This window comes from Stegodyphus dumicola, chromosome 2 (genome assembly GCF_044657685.1).
Source record: "Stegodyphus dumicola isolate Sdum_Otavi_A_Nest chromosome 2, ASM4465768v1".
Classification (NCBI taxonomy): domain Eukaryota; kingdom Metazoa; phylum Arthropoda; class Arachnida; order Araneae; family Eresidae; genus Stegodyphus; species Stegodyphus dumicola.
This window is the reverse complement of record NC_140769.1, coordinates 91,962,334-91,975,150: the sequence shown is the minus strand read 5'-3', so window position 1 is coordinate 91,975,150 and position 12,817 is coordinate 91,962,334. Positions and strand designations below refer to the sequence as shown.

The 12,817-nt window shown below is 32.6% G+C and overlaps 1 protein-coding gene across 4 annotated transcripts in view; it reads left to right on the top strand.

The window, feature by feature from the left end:
- Positions 1-12,817, top strand: part of LOC118202146 (diacylglycerol lipase-beta-like) — a 189,706-nt gene that overhangs the window by 87,062 nt on the left and 89,827 nt on the right. For all 4 annotated transcript variants that reach the window (XM_085810900.1, XM_085810898.1, XM_085810899.1 and 1 more), the window contains exon 2: positions 1,636-1,779. In XM_085810900.1, coding sequence (XP_085667026.1) covers positions 1,685-1,779 — 95 coding nt within the window. In that variant the 5' untranslated portion in view covers positions 1,636-1,684. The remainder of the gene's footprint in view (positions 1-1,635; positions 1,780-12,817) is intronic.

The following is a 12,817-nucleotide window of genomic DNA, read 5'->3' as shown; positions in this document are numbered from 1 at the left end:
TAAACACTGATAGTTTGGTTCGGAGTTCGAGTTATGGCGATCGAGCTGTCCGCGTGGGCGTTTTCGTTGTTTTCCTCTTGTGTAACGTGGATATGAATCACTTTTCCTTAAAAAATTTTTCAACGGGGCAACCCTCCGTTTCTATTGCGCCGTGACAAAATGCAATAATTAAAGCACGGCGGAGCAAATAATAAAGTAAACGTTTCATATGCGTTTTGAGATTTAGCGATAGGACGAAACGCAGATTAAACGAAGTTAAGTAGTGAATAAATAAATATTAAATAAAGCTTAAAGGAAGATGGGTCAGTTAAAATATAACTCAAACTTTGCGCAACAATGAGCAGTAAAGTTAACAAGATAAATCAATTGAGGAAATTAATCGAAAACTTCACAGTACACATTGTTTCGGTTAAAAACATTGTTAAAGATTCATAAACACTGATCAGCTGGGTGGATCCAAGCCACACACATTTTTTCCTCTTCGCCTTTTCTAATATAAGATGTCTGTCTGCTTTGTAAGTATGTGATTAAAGGTTCTGAAATAAAGCCATCTTTTGGGACTATTACTCAATGGTATGCTGCGATACTTGGAAGAAAGGAGTTGTAAAAAATCTAGCACAAAATAATATTCCATAACAGTGGTCTAAAATGATCTACTTATGTAAAAATATACAATTAATTACTTGCATTATAACCGTGTCATGTAATGGATGTTTTGTGTAGTAAGATTACATGTATCACAAAAAATGCCATGGTGGTAAAAAATTAGTAGAAAAAGATAATTTAAGACAATATCTACTTAATTAGAAAATAAATTATTTGAAGAAGACTTACTTTTGCTGATTATAAAAGATCAGACGAGTTAGTTCTAGATGTATAACATATATTGTTAGAAACATGGTTTATTAACTAATGAAACATTACAAGTGTTATAAAATTATGGGCATAATTGCGTTAAATGAATTAAATAATTAATATGTTGTGCACATTAAAATCATGCGAATTAGATAGATAATTAAAATTAGATCAATTAATAGCTTATTAAAACAATATTTAACCAAAAAGGATCGTTAAGGCCATTGGCCACGAGTCCTCTACAAGCTGACTGATTGGTTTGGGGATGATGCAGTAAATTGAGATAGGTTTGTCGTGTGCATGACAAATGCGGAATATCCATGATGTAGTAAAACGCTCCTAATGTTTTGAAAAGACTCTTTTTAACTTTTTAACGTGAAGGTTTACGAACGATACGGGGGGGGGGAGAAACTTTTAAAATTAAAAACGATAATAACGTTTTTAATGTCAAAAGTATTTTTCTCCCTTACTTTGTTGACAAATGATAATGAAAATATTATTGATCGCCAACGTGAGGGCGCTTAAGGGCAGGAAAGAGGATCTCAAAGAGCGGTGAGCATGAAATGCCGACCGCAGATATATTTATTAATGTGAAAGTTTATGATGCGTTAACAAGTTCTGTTTTATTATCATAAACAAATATTCCTGATGTAATACTGAACTGAGATCTGTATTGCATAAATTGCAATTTACTTGTTTTTATTTTACTTTTGCCGTTTCTTATTTTAATTTACCTTTTTTTAGATATAAGGTTGTTTAATTCATCCTTTTCATTTTCAGGAGACTTTGGATCAAATCTGGGATGAAGATAATCTAATCAGTGCCAAAAATGCCTGGAATGCGTTTGTTTGGGAGGCGATGCTCCCTTGCAACAGACGATTTTCTTTTTATTGGATTAATAGATTCTATCATCTTTTTACCTTGGTAAGTAACCCAAGTCTTATTAGTTATGCATTTTGCCACTCTGCGATGAAATGCATTCCTAATTTTTCCCGCATTGAGAGCTTAAATTTCAATTATGGTATTGCGTTAAGTCCAACATTGTCCATAAAAATTATGGTACAGATATGCACATATAACCGAAAAACACATGACCTAAAAATAATCCTATAAAACTGTGATTAATGCATAGGTCTCTTTAAAAGACTTTAATTAAAATAATAACTAAAAGTTATATATATATATATATATATTTTACTTCTATCATCCCGAATAAAATATATTGTCGTTTTAATCCAGTAATATTAGGATTATTTCTGATAATATTGTCGCGTAGATGAAGGGATCGTACAAATGAACAGGCAAGTACTCAAGTTCAGTTCGGAATAACAAACTCAAGACTTTTGTTATTCCGAACTGAATGAAGAACTACTTATATACAGCTGATGAACATGCTGTAACATAAAGAAAACAGACCAATAAGAAGGATATTTACATAAAAACCAATTATCAGGCATCTTGCCTTGGATAGGTTTCCAACCCGGGACCTTCAGGTTTCGAAGTCTTGCGTCTTCTCCACTAAACTATAAGGATCTCAGTCGAAAGAACAATTTCCGCTGCAATATACCGTGCCTTCCCTTGCCGTTTCACCTTCCCGCCTTACTTCTAGCTTCTATTAAATGACTGCACCGCGAATGATCAAGACTCCTTTCTAAATTTCTCTACAACCTTCATCGTCATAATATCTCTCAGCACAACGCTAGTACCTCTTTCTGATAATATTGTCAGAAATGTATTTATGATATTAAATATTAGTTTATTTTTATGCAAGAAGTAATATTAAGATTTTTACAAATTATTCACACCTACAATAACATAAAACACTTTATTTATCTGCATGTCGAAAATAAGGCTGACGAGCTTTTACTTAACTCGAAATCTTTTAGAGCCCTAACATCGCAATTTTAGAAAGAGGATCTCGTTTTCTGAAAGCAAGAAGTTAAAAAAACTCTCTATATTTCGTAACAGATTTTATTTTGTATACCACCCATAAAAAAGTAATTAAAATTAAACAAAAATTTAATTTTTTCCCTTACTTTATTTTGCTTTTGAAACCCATGGCAGTTTTCGTATAATCGCTCCCAAATTCTCTGACCCAGTGCAATAAGTTATTAATTATTATATATCCTATTATACAATTAATAACCTATATCAATCGACTATTACTTTTTTTCTATATAACAAACAGCATACAACATATTGATTATGCAAATGACTTCATATGACAATTAAACTATCAACAAAAGTTTAGAAATTTTAATAAGTTTCATGTTTTTTTTGTTTTTTTTTTTGTTTTTAATTTTATAAACAAGTTTTCAGAAGCAAAATCGCAGATTGCATTTGAATATTAAATTTTATTTAAAGCTTCAACACAATTTTTTAATATTTTGCATAAAATTGTTTAATTCTTAAATCACATAAAACATGTTCAACTTGTTTTCCATGGTAAATTGATTTGACTAAAGCCTGCTTCCAGTAGGTACCAAGAGAGGAAAGCCAATAATGTTGGTTAAATGCAACAATATTTATTTTGGAATGTTTCTTTCGAATAGCTTTCAAATTCCAAAACTTTGCAGATTACGCTTAAGATTTTTCTTCAATGGAAATAACTCTTACTGCAGCATAATATAAGATATATCGCAAATTAGTTGTGATATCATTTATGTCCTCTGTGAAGATATACAGTTTTTTTCAATAACAGAAAGTAGCATTTGTGTATTGCCCTATTTTGTATAAATATTTTCTTACCATCTGATATAGCTTTATATCACTACAAAATTATCAATTTTATTATTACATTTTTTGAAATAAAATTTGAATATGCCGATCTGTTGCTGGTGCATGTTCAACTATTGATATCGATTCCGTCAGGAACTCTTGATTTTGCAATATTTAAATCTAAAAGAGAGAGAGGCATTTTCCAACATAAAAATGAAGTTACACATTGCTTCTGGTGTATAATTAATAAATATTTAGTTGATTAAAATTAGATGTAAAAATAAATTATTCTATGCATAATTCGTACTTTTATTCACATTCTATGACATTTATAAGCTGATTAAACAGTTGGAGATTCTGACAAATATTACTTGGAAAATTCTTTTAGTCTAGACCTTAAGAACTTCATTTATAGTATAGGTTAAAATGCATTATGAAGGTATGTTAAAACGTAACATGCATACCTATGACACAAAGTAAATTTTACAAGGATTCAAATGAAATTTTTTGTTTAAAAGCAGGTTTTATTTTCTAAGAGATTAAACGTATCTCTCGATAATCTAAATGTTAAAATATAAGATAATGAAAAAACAGTACTAAAAAAATCATTAGAAAGAAGTTAAGGAAGAACATATTGAAATAATCAGAGATTGAAATAATGCGCAGCTGTTACACAAGAATATTAATAATTCAAGAAATATTTTATATTGATTGCTGCATATATATACATATAAACAAACATAATTATATTATATTGCATAACTTTAATTTACCTACATAAAGCCACTCTGCTTATACACTGCTGACAAACATTTTAGTAATTAATTTTCCGAATTAACTATCACAACTGAAGCATTTAATATATTTCAGTTTTTGTAATTCAGAATAAATATATTACTCTTATTGCACATATATTAAAATGGAGGTGAAATATGCATTATGAAATGAAAACTTGATAATAGTAGGCTTGAAATTAAAAGTTTTGAATTTTGCACAGAAAATCTAAAAACATGAAAACAAAATATTCTACTTTAATGACATCTTATGATGAAGATTCATAACATTACAAGGTATTTTACCACTGATTTAAAAAAGAATGCTGTAAAAATTTAAGAGTACAAGATATTTCCTTTGGATAGCTTATATTCATAGTGTAGTAATAGCATGCAGTAACGCAACAGCCGAAGTAAAGTCTTTTGAGACACTTAAAGTTTCATTTTCTGTAACTACACAGAAGTAAGAGGAAGAAGCAGTATGTCCAACTGAAAAAAATTTAGGTGAAACTGACTGTAGCGTTTTTTCAGCATCAGCAGGAACCTAAAAAACAATTGGGGAAGAAAAAATTCAATAAAATTTATAGTAATGGACTTACTTTTTAATAGCAAAAAATTTTATTGCCAGAATAAGTCATATAATATTCACACAAGATGAAGTGCCTCTACACGCCACAAATCCTGTCCTGTATCTTCTATAATCGACACATGAAAATGTCCACGCCCTGAATTGCTAACATGCACGAATAGCCAACAAGGTCTCTACATATTATACCTTACGACTTTTGACTATGGCTATTTTAAACCGCAGGTATAAAGAGATCAGCTGACATTCCTGGCCATGCTGAAAAAAATTTTTATGGAATTTTAGCTGAACATGGAATTATAGCTGAACTTCCTTCCATGAATACCCTCTACTGGTGTGACAACCACCATACCATATTGAGCATATGTAATCTTAGTGGCAGTGTGAACTGTACTGCATTACTATACGGATTTATAACATAACTGACATGTCAGTGACATATGTAAATATTCTGGCAATAAAATCTGGCAGTAAATCAGCAACCAAGCTCTATATGAGCAGTCTGCTAATGTGTTAGAAACCAATAAATACGCCTCTTGAATAGCTCCAGTTTTAGTCTTTCTGAGCGTTTCAAATGTTAAGAAAAATATTTTATCCATCCTCAGCTTACTGTTAGAAAACCATGACGGATATCGAATTGAATTTGAAATTCACATTCCTGCCGTAACTTTCCTACATACCCGCATAAAACGATTTGACTTTTTAATTTTAAATTTCATTTTCCGCGTGCAAATTCCCTCTTTATTAAACCTGCTTCCTTTAAGAAATATAATGATAATTGTTGTTTTTGGCATTAATGTAAAAGGCATTAATGTAAAGCCTATTCACTACACCAGGCTTTCCTAACGCCATCATCCTTTCATTTGAAAACAAACTTTAAATTCCCCATTAACACTCCCTGAAACTTCTCAATAATGCTTAAAACAGACGGCATGATAATCAGAAAATATAGTAAGGAAATCGAGGCTAATCTTCCATGAGCGGGGTAAGCTGGCGCCAAACTATTTTCGTTTTCGATGTCAGACTTCATTTAGCAATTGCCAATTGCAAAAAGAAACGGTGATGTAAATTTTAATATTGCCAAACGAAAATGACGCAAAATGCAAGAGAAGCATATCCTTATTAACAACTAACTAAAATATACAAGCTAATATCGTCCATGGAATTCAACACATTTGAACACCTTTCGCTCAACAATCGCGCCAAATAAACACCTGCCAAGTTTCGCTCCCCCCCGCTTATGGAAGATTAACCGAAATCGGAATAAAATAAAAGAAAAAACTTTAAAGAGAACAGGAAAACATTCAGTCATGCATATACATAAATTAGTACTGTATTTAAAACAATAAAAGTAAATTAAATTGTACTAATACTGTTTGCACCCTATAAGTGATGTTCGAAATCGTTAGTCTAGCTACTAATGCATCATCTCATTATTTCAAAAATAATTTTCTTACCAGCAGAAAACAATTATTACAAAAATTTATGTTTGGTTTATAAGGAATGTAGAGTCTGCAGGTCTTTACTGAACTTTTGTTTTAAGTCTGAATAAGAAACTGATATAGACATTCGATGCAAAATATCCTGAAGCGGGAATCCAAATATAGTCTCCGGTTGCATGCAGTAGGAAAAAAAAAAATCCCAAAGTTCTTATAGAAATACATATATTTACCCAATTGCGAAACTATACATTATGTTATGAACAATTTACTTATTTTATCGTAAGAATATATGAGAATCTCTTTTCAGTGCTTTACTCGGAGCCATTTCTTATATACTAGCTAAGAAAAATAAACTTCTATAAACATACGTAGTTATGAATAAACTAAAAATATGCGTACATAAATCAATGCGTAGATGCGAATAAATTAAAAAAGTACATACATAAGTCAAAACATGGTAATGAATATTCTAAAAATATACATACCTTGTAATTTTCAATTCCACGTACGTATATTCACGTACGCAACGAGTGATGGTGTACCACCGGGGTGCCTGGGTCAAAGGACCCTACCCCCCAATCGAAAATACGCTAGTTCGAACAGAATGCAAACTAAAAATATGCCCAAGATTTCTAATACACATTTTTTTCTTTTCTTTTTTCAAATTTTTATTTTCGAAATTTTTTTTAAGAATTTTTTTTATAAGAATTTTTTATATATATATATGGGCTTAATAATGAAGTTAGGATGATTAATAATGAACAATGAGAGCGTACATGATTCACATAGAGAAAATGCCGTCCAGGAAAGCCACTAGCAAGAACAGAAACAACAGTACATAGGTCTACTGCCTGCACTAAGAAAGATAATAGGATAACTAATAGGATTCCGGAACGTTCGCAGGTTTTTGAGGCTTAAGAATTGGTGTGATCACTGCAACCTTCCAACATTCAGGAAAATGCTGCCATTTGATGATGATATTGATAATCTTGGTGAAACGTAGTATAATCTTCCTAGGGAAATTCTTGATCATCTGGTTCGTAATGTTGTCATATCCAGGACTTTTATTTTTCTTCAGATTTTTGATGTACTAGCTACAGACTTCGTACGTATATTCAACCACCACAAGCGTTTTTAAAGATGGTGGTAAAAATAGGCTGACGCGCTTGCGCTGAAAGGGTTTGCATTGATTGGCTGTAACACGTTGCCAGGAAATGGTGAAAACTTGAACCGTTCTTGCAGTTTCACCATTTATCGATGCTGTTAAAAAAACAAGTGAACCATGTTTTGGTTCATCCTCGAATATTGAACCATTAAATGGTGCAACATTGTACTGAAATTTTTTACAGTGTAGGTTCACTAGTTATAATACGTATTCATTATTTACACACTCAAATCCAAATTTACCTTTACATACCCAAAAATAATGATATTCCATGAAATATCCAATCTGTGTAATTTATTTTTGCAGGAAAGGGGTGAAAGACAAGCTTAATTTGTATTATCTAGTCAAACCTGATTAACGGTTTCTGATATGCAAGCCAAGGCATTACGTCATCTGAAGGTGAATCGAACGCTTTGCGAAAAGTGAATTTCTGCAATACAGCGATTGACTTCGGTTTGTAAGGACGCTTAAGAAATGGTTATGGTTCCGAAGTAATACTTGAAAGAATCTGTGAAGTTACGAATCATCGGTTGTTTAGAAGTAACGCAGAGAATCGCGGAAGCGATGAAATGTATGAAAGTCTCTGCGCTGAAAAGAGCATTTATGCCAGAAAGCCAAAGGTATGTTTTTAACTGTCGTCACAACAACAGAGTAATGGCATTAATTGATGCAAAGAGCATCAGAACTGAATTTAACACTAATGGTCCCATGTCCTCTTTAATGATAAGTCGAGGTTTAGTTTAGCATCTGATTCTAAACATGTTTACATCTGAAAGCAGTCAAGAACGCACAATTTTCTTTGGAACATTATGGAACGCGACTGTTTCGGTAATGCAGCTGTGATGGTATGGAGAGGAATAACGATTGATGGATGTACGCGCCTACACGTTTTCAACAGCGGATCTGTGACAAGCCAAATACACCGTGATGAGGTCTTAGGACAATTTTGTAAAAGTTTTTAGAGGTGCACATGGGTCTGACATTTTATTTATGAACGGTAATGCTTTCCGTTATCGAACAAACCTCGTTGACGAATTCCTTGAAAGCGAAGACATTGAAAGAATACGGTGGTTTGCAAAATCTTCTGATCTTGACTTGATAAAGAACTGACGGGTCCACCTTGGAAAAGTAGTTGCACGAAGACGTTTTCGCCCTAAAGATGTAAATACCTTGAAGACCGCATTGCTGAATGAATGGAACTTTATTCCCAAACTGTGATTAGCAACTTTATTACCACCACAAAAACACGCAATGATATGTTTGTGTACAAGTCAGGGGATAACCCATTCCGCATTATATTCATAAGCCTGTATAGTCATTAGGATTTTTGAAGCTGGAGACGGGAAAAATGTGCAATGCCCTCCACGGAACTCCAACTCTTAACCTCTCGAATACACGCTAAGTGTGCTACTTTTACACCACGAAGGCATGCGGAACGAGGGAGAAAGTACCTTATAAGCCTTAATTTGTTTCAAAGTTACTCTTCCCCCCCCCATGAACTATTCTTGTAGCATATTATTGCAAATTTTATTTTATTTTATTTTTATTATTTTTATTTATTTATTTATTTATTTATTTATTTTTTTTTTTTGCAGTTGCACTGCTTTTTTTCCTTTTTACTTATGTGTTATGATGTTATGTATCATTCACACAAAATCATAAAATTATAGTTCCAAGTTTCTGAGAAATCCGTGATGTGATGCATATAAAGTTAATTCTGCACATGAATGTAGTTATAAGAAACGGTATATTTGAAATTTAAACTTGAAGCTATAAAATCTTCTATAAGCGCCACTAAATTGTTTATATATATTAAAAATTTAGAAATCGCCGTCACAATCAGATGTAAAAGAGATAGAAACTTGTGCAACAACAACAAAAAAAATTAATTTTAATTTTCGTCTAACTCAAATGAGTTTGTTTCAAATGATTCATATATTAGAAATGGGGGAAAAAGAAATTACTACGATATATGTAACTTTCTGGAATGAACCGTTGGGCTAATAATAATGACGAAATTTATTTTTGTTTCTTATTTTCAGATCCTGCGATAGGTGTAACCAACGAGTTGCGTGATGTGAATTTTAAATGCTTTTTAAAAAGGAAGCACATGACTCTCATAAAATATTTTTATAATTTAACGTGTTGATAATAAATTTCTCCTTTCTCGAATGTCCTTCTTTATATCTTTGAATTTAAACCAAAAGGAGTTTGAAGGTAAGGTCATATAATACTATCTTTTTTCCCTTTCTTTATTCGAAAAGTTATTCATTTCAATGAAGGAAAAATATGCGTAGTTTCAGCCATTCGCTTTTGAAAACGCGCTTACATTTATGGAGAAGATACAAATAAGATTTAGTTAATGGCATGTATAATTAAAACTCTTGAAACTTGAGGTTCATGAATGTTTCCTCGATTTAATTTAACAAAAAGTACTTGGAGACCAGCTCATTTTTTTATTTTATTAGAATGTTTTTAAAATTAAAACAAGTGTAGATCGAAGAGGATTATTTCAAGTCTTAACAGAGATGAACACTAAACACAAGAAGATAAATTTTCTCCAAAGAATTAAGCGTGTAACATTCAGGCTCCGCCACCAGTGATAGCTGGTGTAACTTTGCAGAAATTCCGGAATGGAAATAACTAGACAAGTTTTATTTTTAGATTTATTTAGAAAATTAGCATAGACTTTCTTTTTAATTAACAAATTAACATAACAGTATTATTACAAAAAGGAAAAGACAACAGCTTTCTCGACATTTGAACGCGTCTTACTTTCTCACTATGTCACAGATAAAGCTCTCGTTTCCTTATTCTTACAAGAAGAGTAACGGATACACACCCAAAGAAGGGTATCCTTAACGAGTCTTTTTTGATCACTATGCATTAATCCAGACTGAAAAGGAACGTCTTTCAGATATTTATTTATCAGTTTTTGTAAATCTCTTTACGGAGACCCGAAACTTTAGCCTGAATTACTGCACTTAATAACATAAAAATAATCATAAACATTTGAACTGACGTCAACATAAAAAAAAAAAAAAAACATTTCATTATCAATTTGATTAACCTCATCTATGAAATAAAGCTAATAGTCTCCTTTAGTTATCCCTGTATGAAGCTTTAACACAGTAAAATGGCCAACTGTAGATCTTTCTTTCTTCCCTGTAAATTTTCAATACAATTAGTTTCGGACAACCTATAAGGTATTTCTCCCACTTTCCTAGCGTTCTTCGTGGTGTAGTGGTTCTGCACGCTGGGCCGGTATTCCAGAGGTCCGTGGTTCGATTCCCGGCGGTTTGCTATTTTTCATTTTTTCTGGCATCGAAAAAATCGTAATGACTCTACAAACCTACTTCCGAATTTACCAGGCTCTATCGAATGGACCGAGAATTTGACTGGTTTTTACGAGGACAAAAACTGACATAACCAAAGTTCCTTGATCGTACCGAATTTCTTTATTTCGGTACGATCAAGGAACTTTGGTTATGTCAGTTTTTGTCTCTTTTCTTCATAAATTCCTATTCTGATGGAAAGATGCAGTAATGCATCCTCCACAGTAGTAGAAGTTATGTCTATTATCGGAATAGCATCCGGGTACTGAGAAGCTAAACAAAGGGCGATCTTGATTCCACCCTTACGTAAACTTTCACACGCATCTATATTCGTTTCCTGAACCTTTTCGGGAATGATCAGTAGTTTCCGACCATTTTCCAGATCTTCCTGGCTTTTAAATGACTCTCCGTTTCCTACTTCATAACTACTTTCTGAAGAACAACTTTGAGAGATTAAATATGCTAAGTAAACGGGTATTTCAAATTGTTACTTTCTTTTTGTAAGTGAGAAATTCGAGTCGTATTTGATGAAAGAAGAGAGAGATCATTCACCTCAGTTTCGGGCAGAAACAATAGTGTACCCATCAGTTCCTTAGGAGAAGTAGTTTCGCTTTCTGGGAGCTGAGTTCCTGTCAAATGAGTAATTGCTTCATTAGCGGCAAGCGAAATTTCCTCTGTGGTTATGCGTCTGTCATTTTCATTTCTTTTATTGTATCTTTGTAAGTTTTCAGTTTCGATACTGGTAATTTCGCGGATATTTTTTATACATATATAGACCACAATACATCGTTTTTTCATAACACTCCTTCATTTCGTTTTTCTGCTAATTTTTCAGCAGTCCGGTTTTCAAGTAAATAGCGTCCAGTGACCAAATTTTTTTGAACGACTGCAGCCTGCAGTTTCATTTCGGTTATTTCTAATTCTCTTTCTTTTTTCCTAATTCTAGGCATTTTACACTATAATATGCACATGATGTAATAAGTCATCATTGATCAGCCTGAGGATTTTTATGATAATACAATACATTTTACATTCAGGTCATCAAAATTTTCTAGGTATATTAAAGTATGCATTCAAAGATGAATTAATAAATATATCAATCATAACTAAATATCGATACAGCAACACTTAATATAGCACAAAATATTCTTATATTTAAAGTACTAGGAATTTCTAATCTTTTTTTAACACATTCAGTTAAAAATTTTTCAGTCTCGCATTATATCCTTAACGGAAAATTCTAATGTTTAAAACATCCAAGAAGACTTACAAATGATATGTCAAAATACAATTAAAATTTAGAACTTCCAGAAAGCGGAACTCGTAAACATTTCAGATATTAAAAGATATACTAACACAAAAACCAAAGCAACACATGCTTTTTTTCTTTCTATTCGCTTTACGAAAACAATATTGACTGAAAAACGGTAACTTGAGAAAATTAAATCAAGAAATAACTTGAGCTAAATTACTTCACTGCCTCAATATAAAAATTCAAGGTACTTACCAGCTTGGATTTGTAGGCTTGGCTTCCTGGTTGAAGTCTGGAACCTGCAGATGTTGTATATCACAACTTAACATTTTTATGGACGCTGATGTCCCAAACACTTCAAAGCACTTCTCACAACACACACTTCTCGAACACTGTTGGTCCCACACTTAAAGACGATGCTGAAGATCTTCGTACTTTGACTGTCCCGCAAAACTTAAGACAAGCTGAATTTCGGAGCGTGATGGTCCTCTTCTCTTCTCTAAAACATTTATGGACACTAGGCGGTCCCACAAAACTTAACGATACTGAAGATCTTTGGACATTGACCGTCTCGCAGTATTTCGGTGCCTGATGGTCTTTCTTCTCTTCACTAAAACATTTACAGACACTTGGCAGTCGCACCAAACTTAATGATGCTGAAGATCTTCCGACATTGACTGTCCCGCAAAAC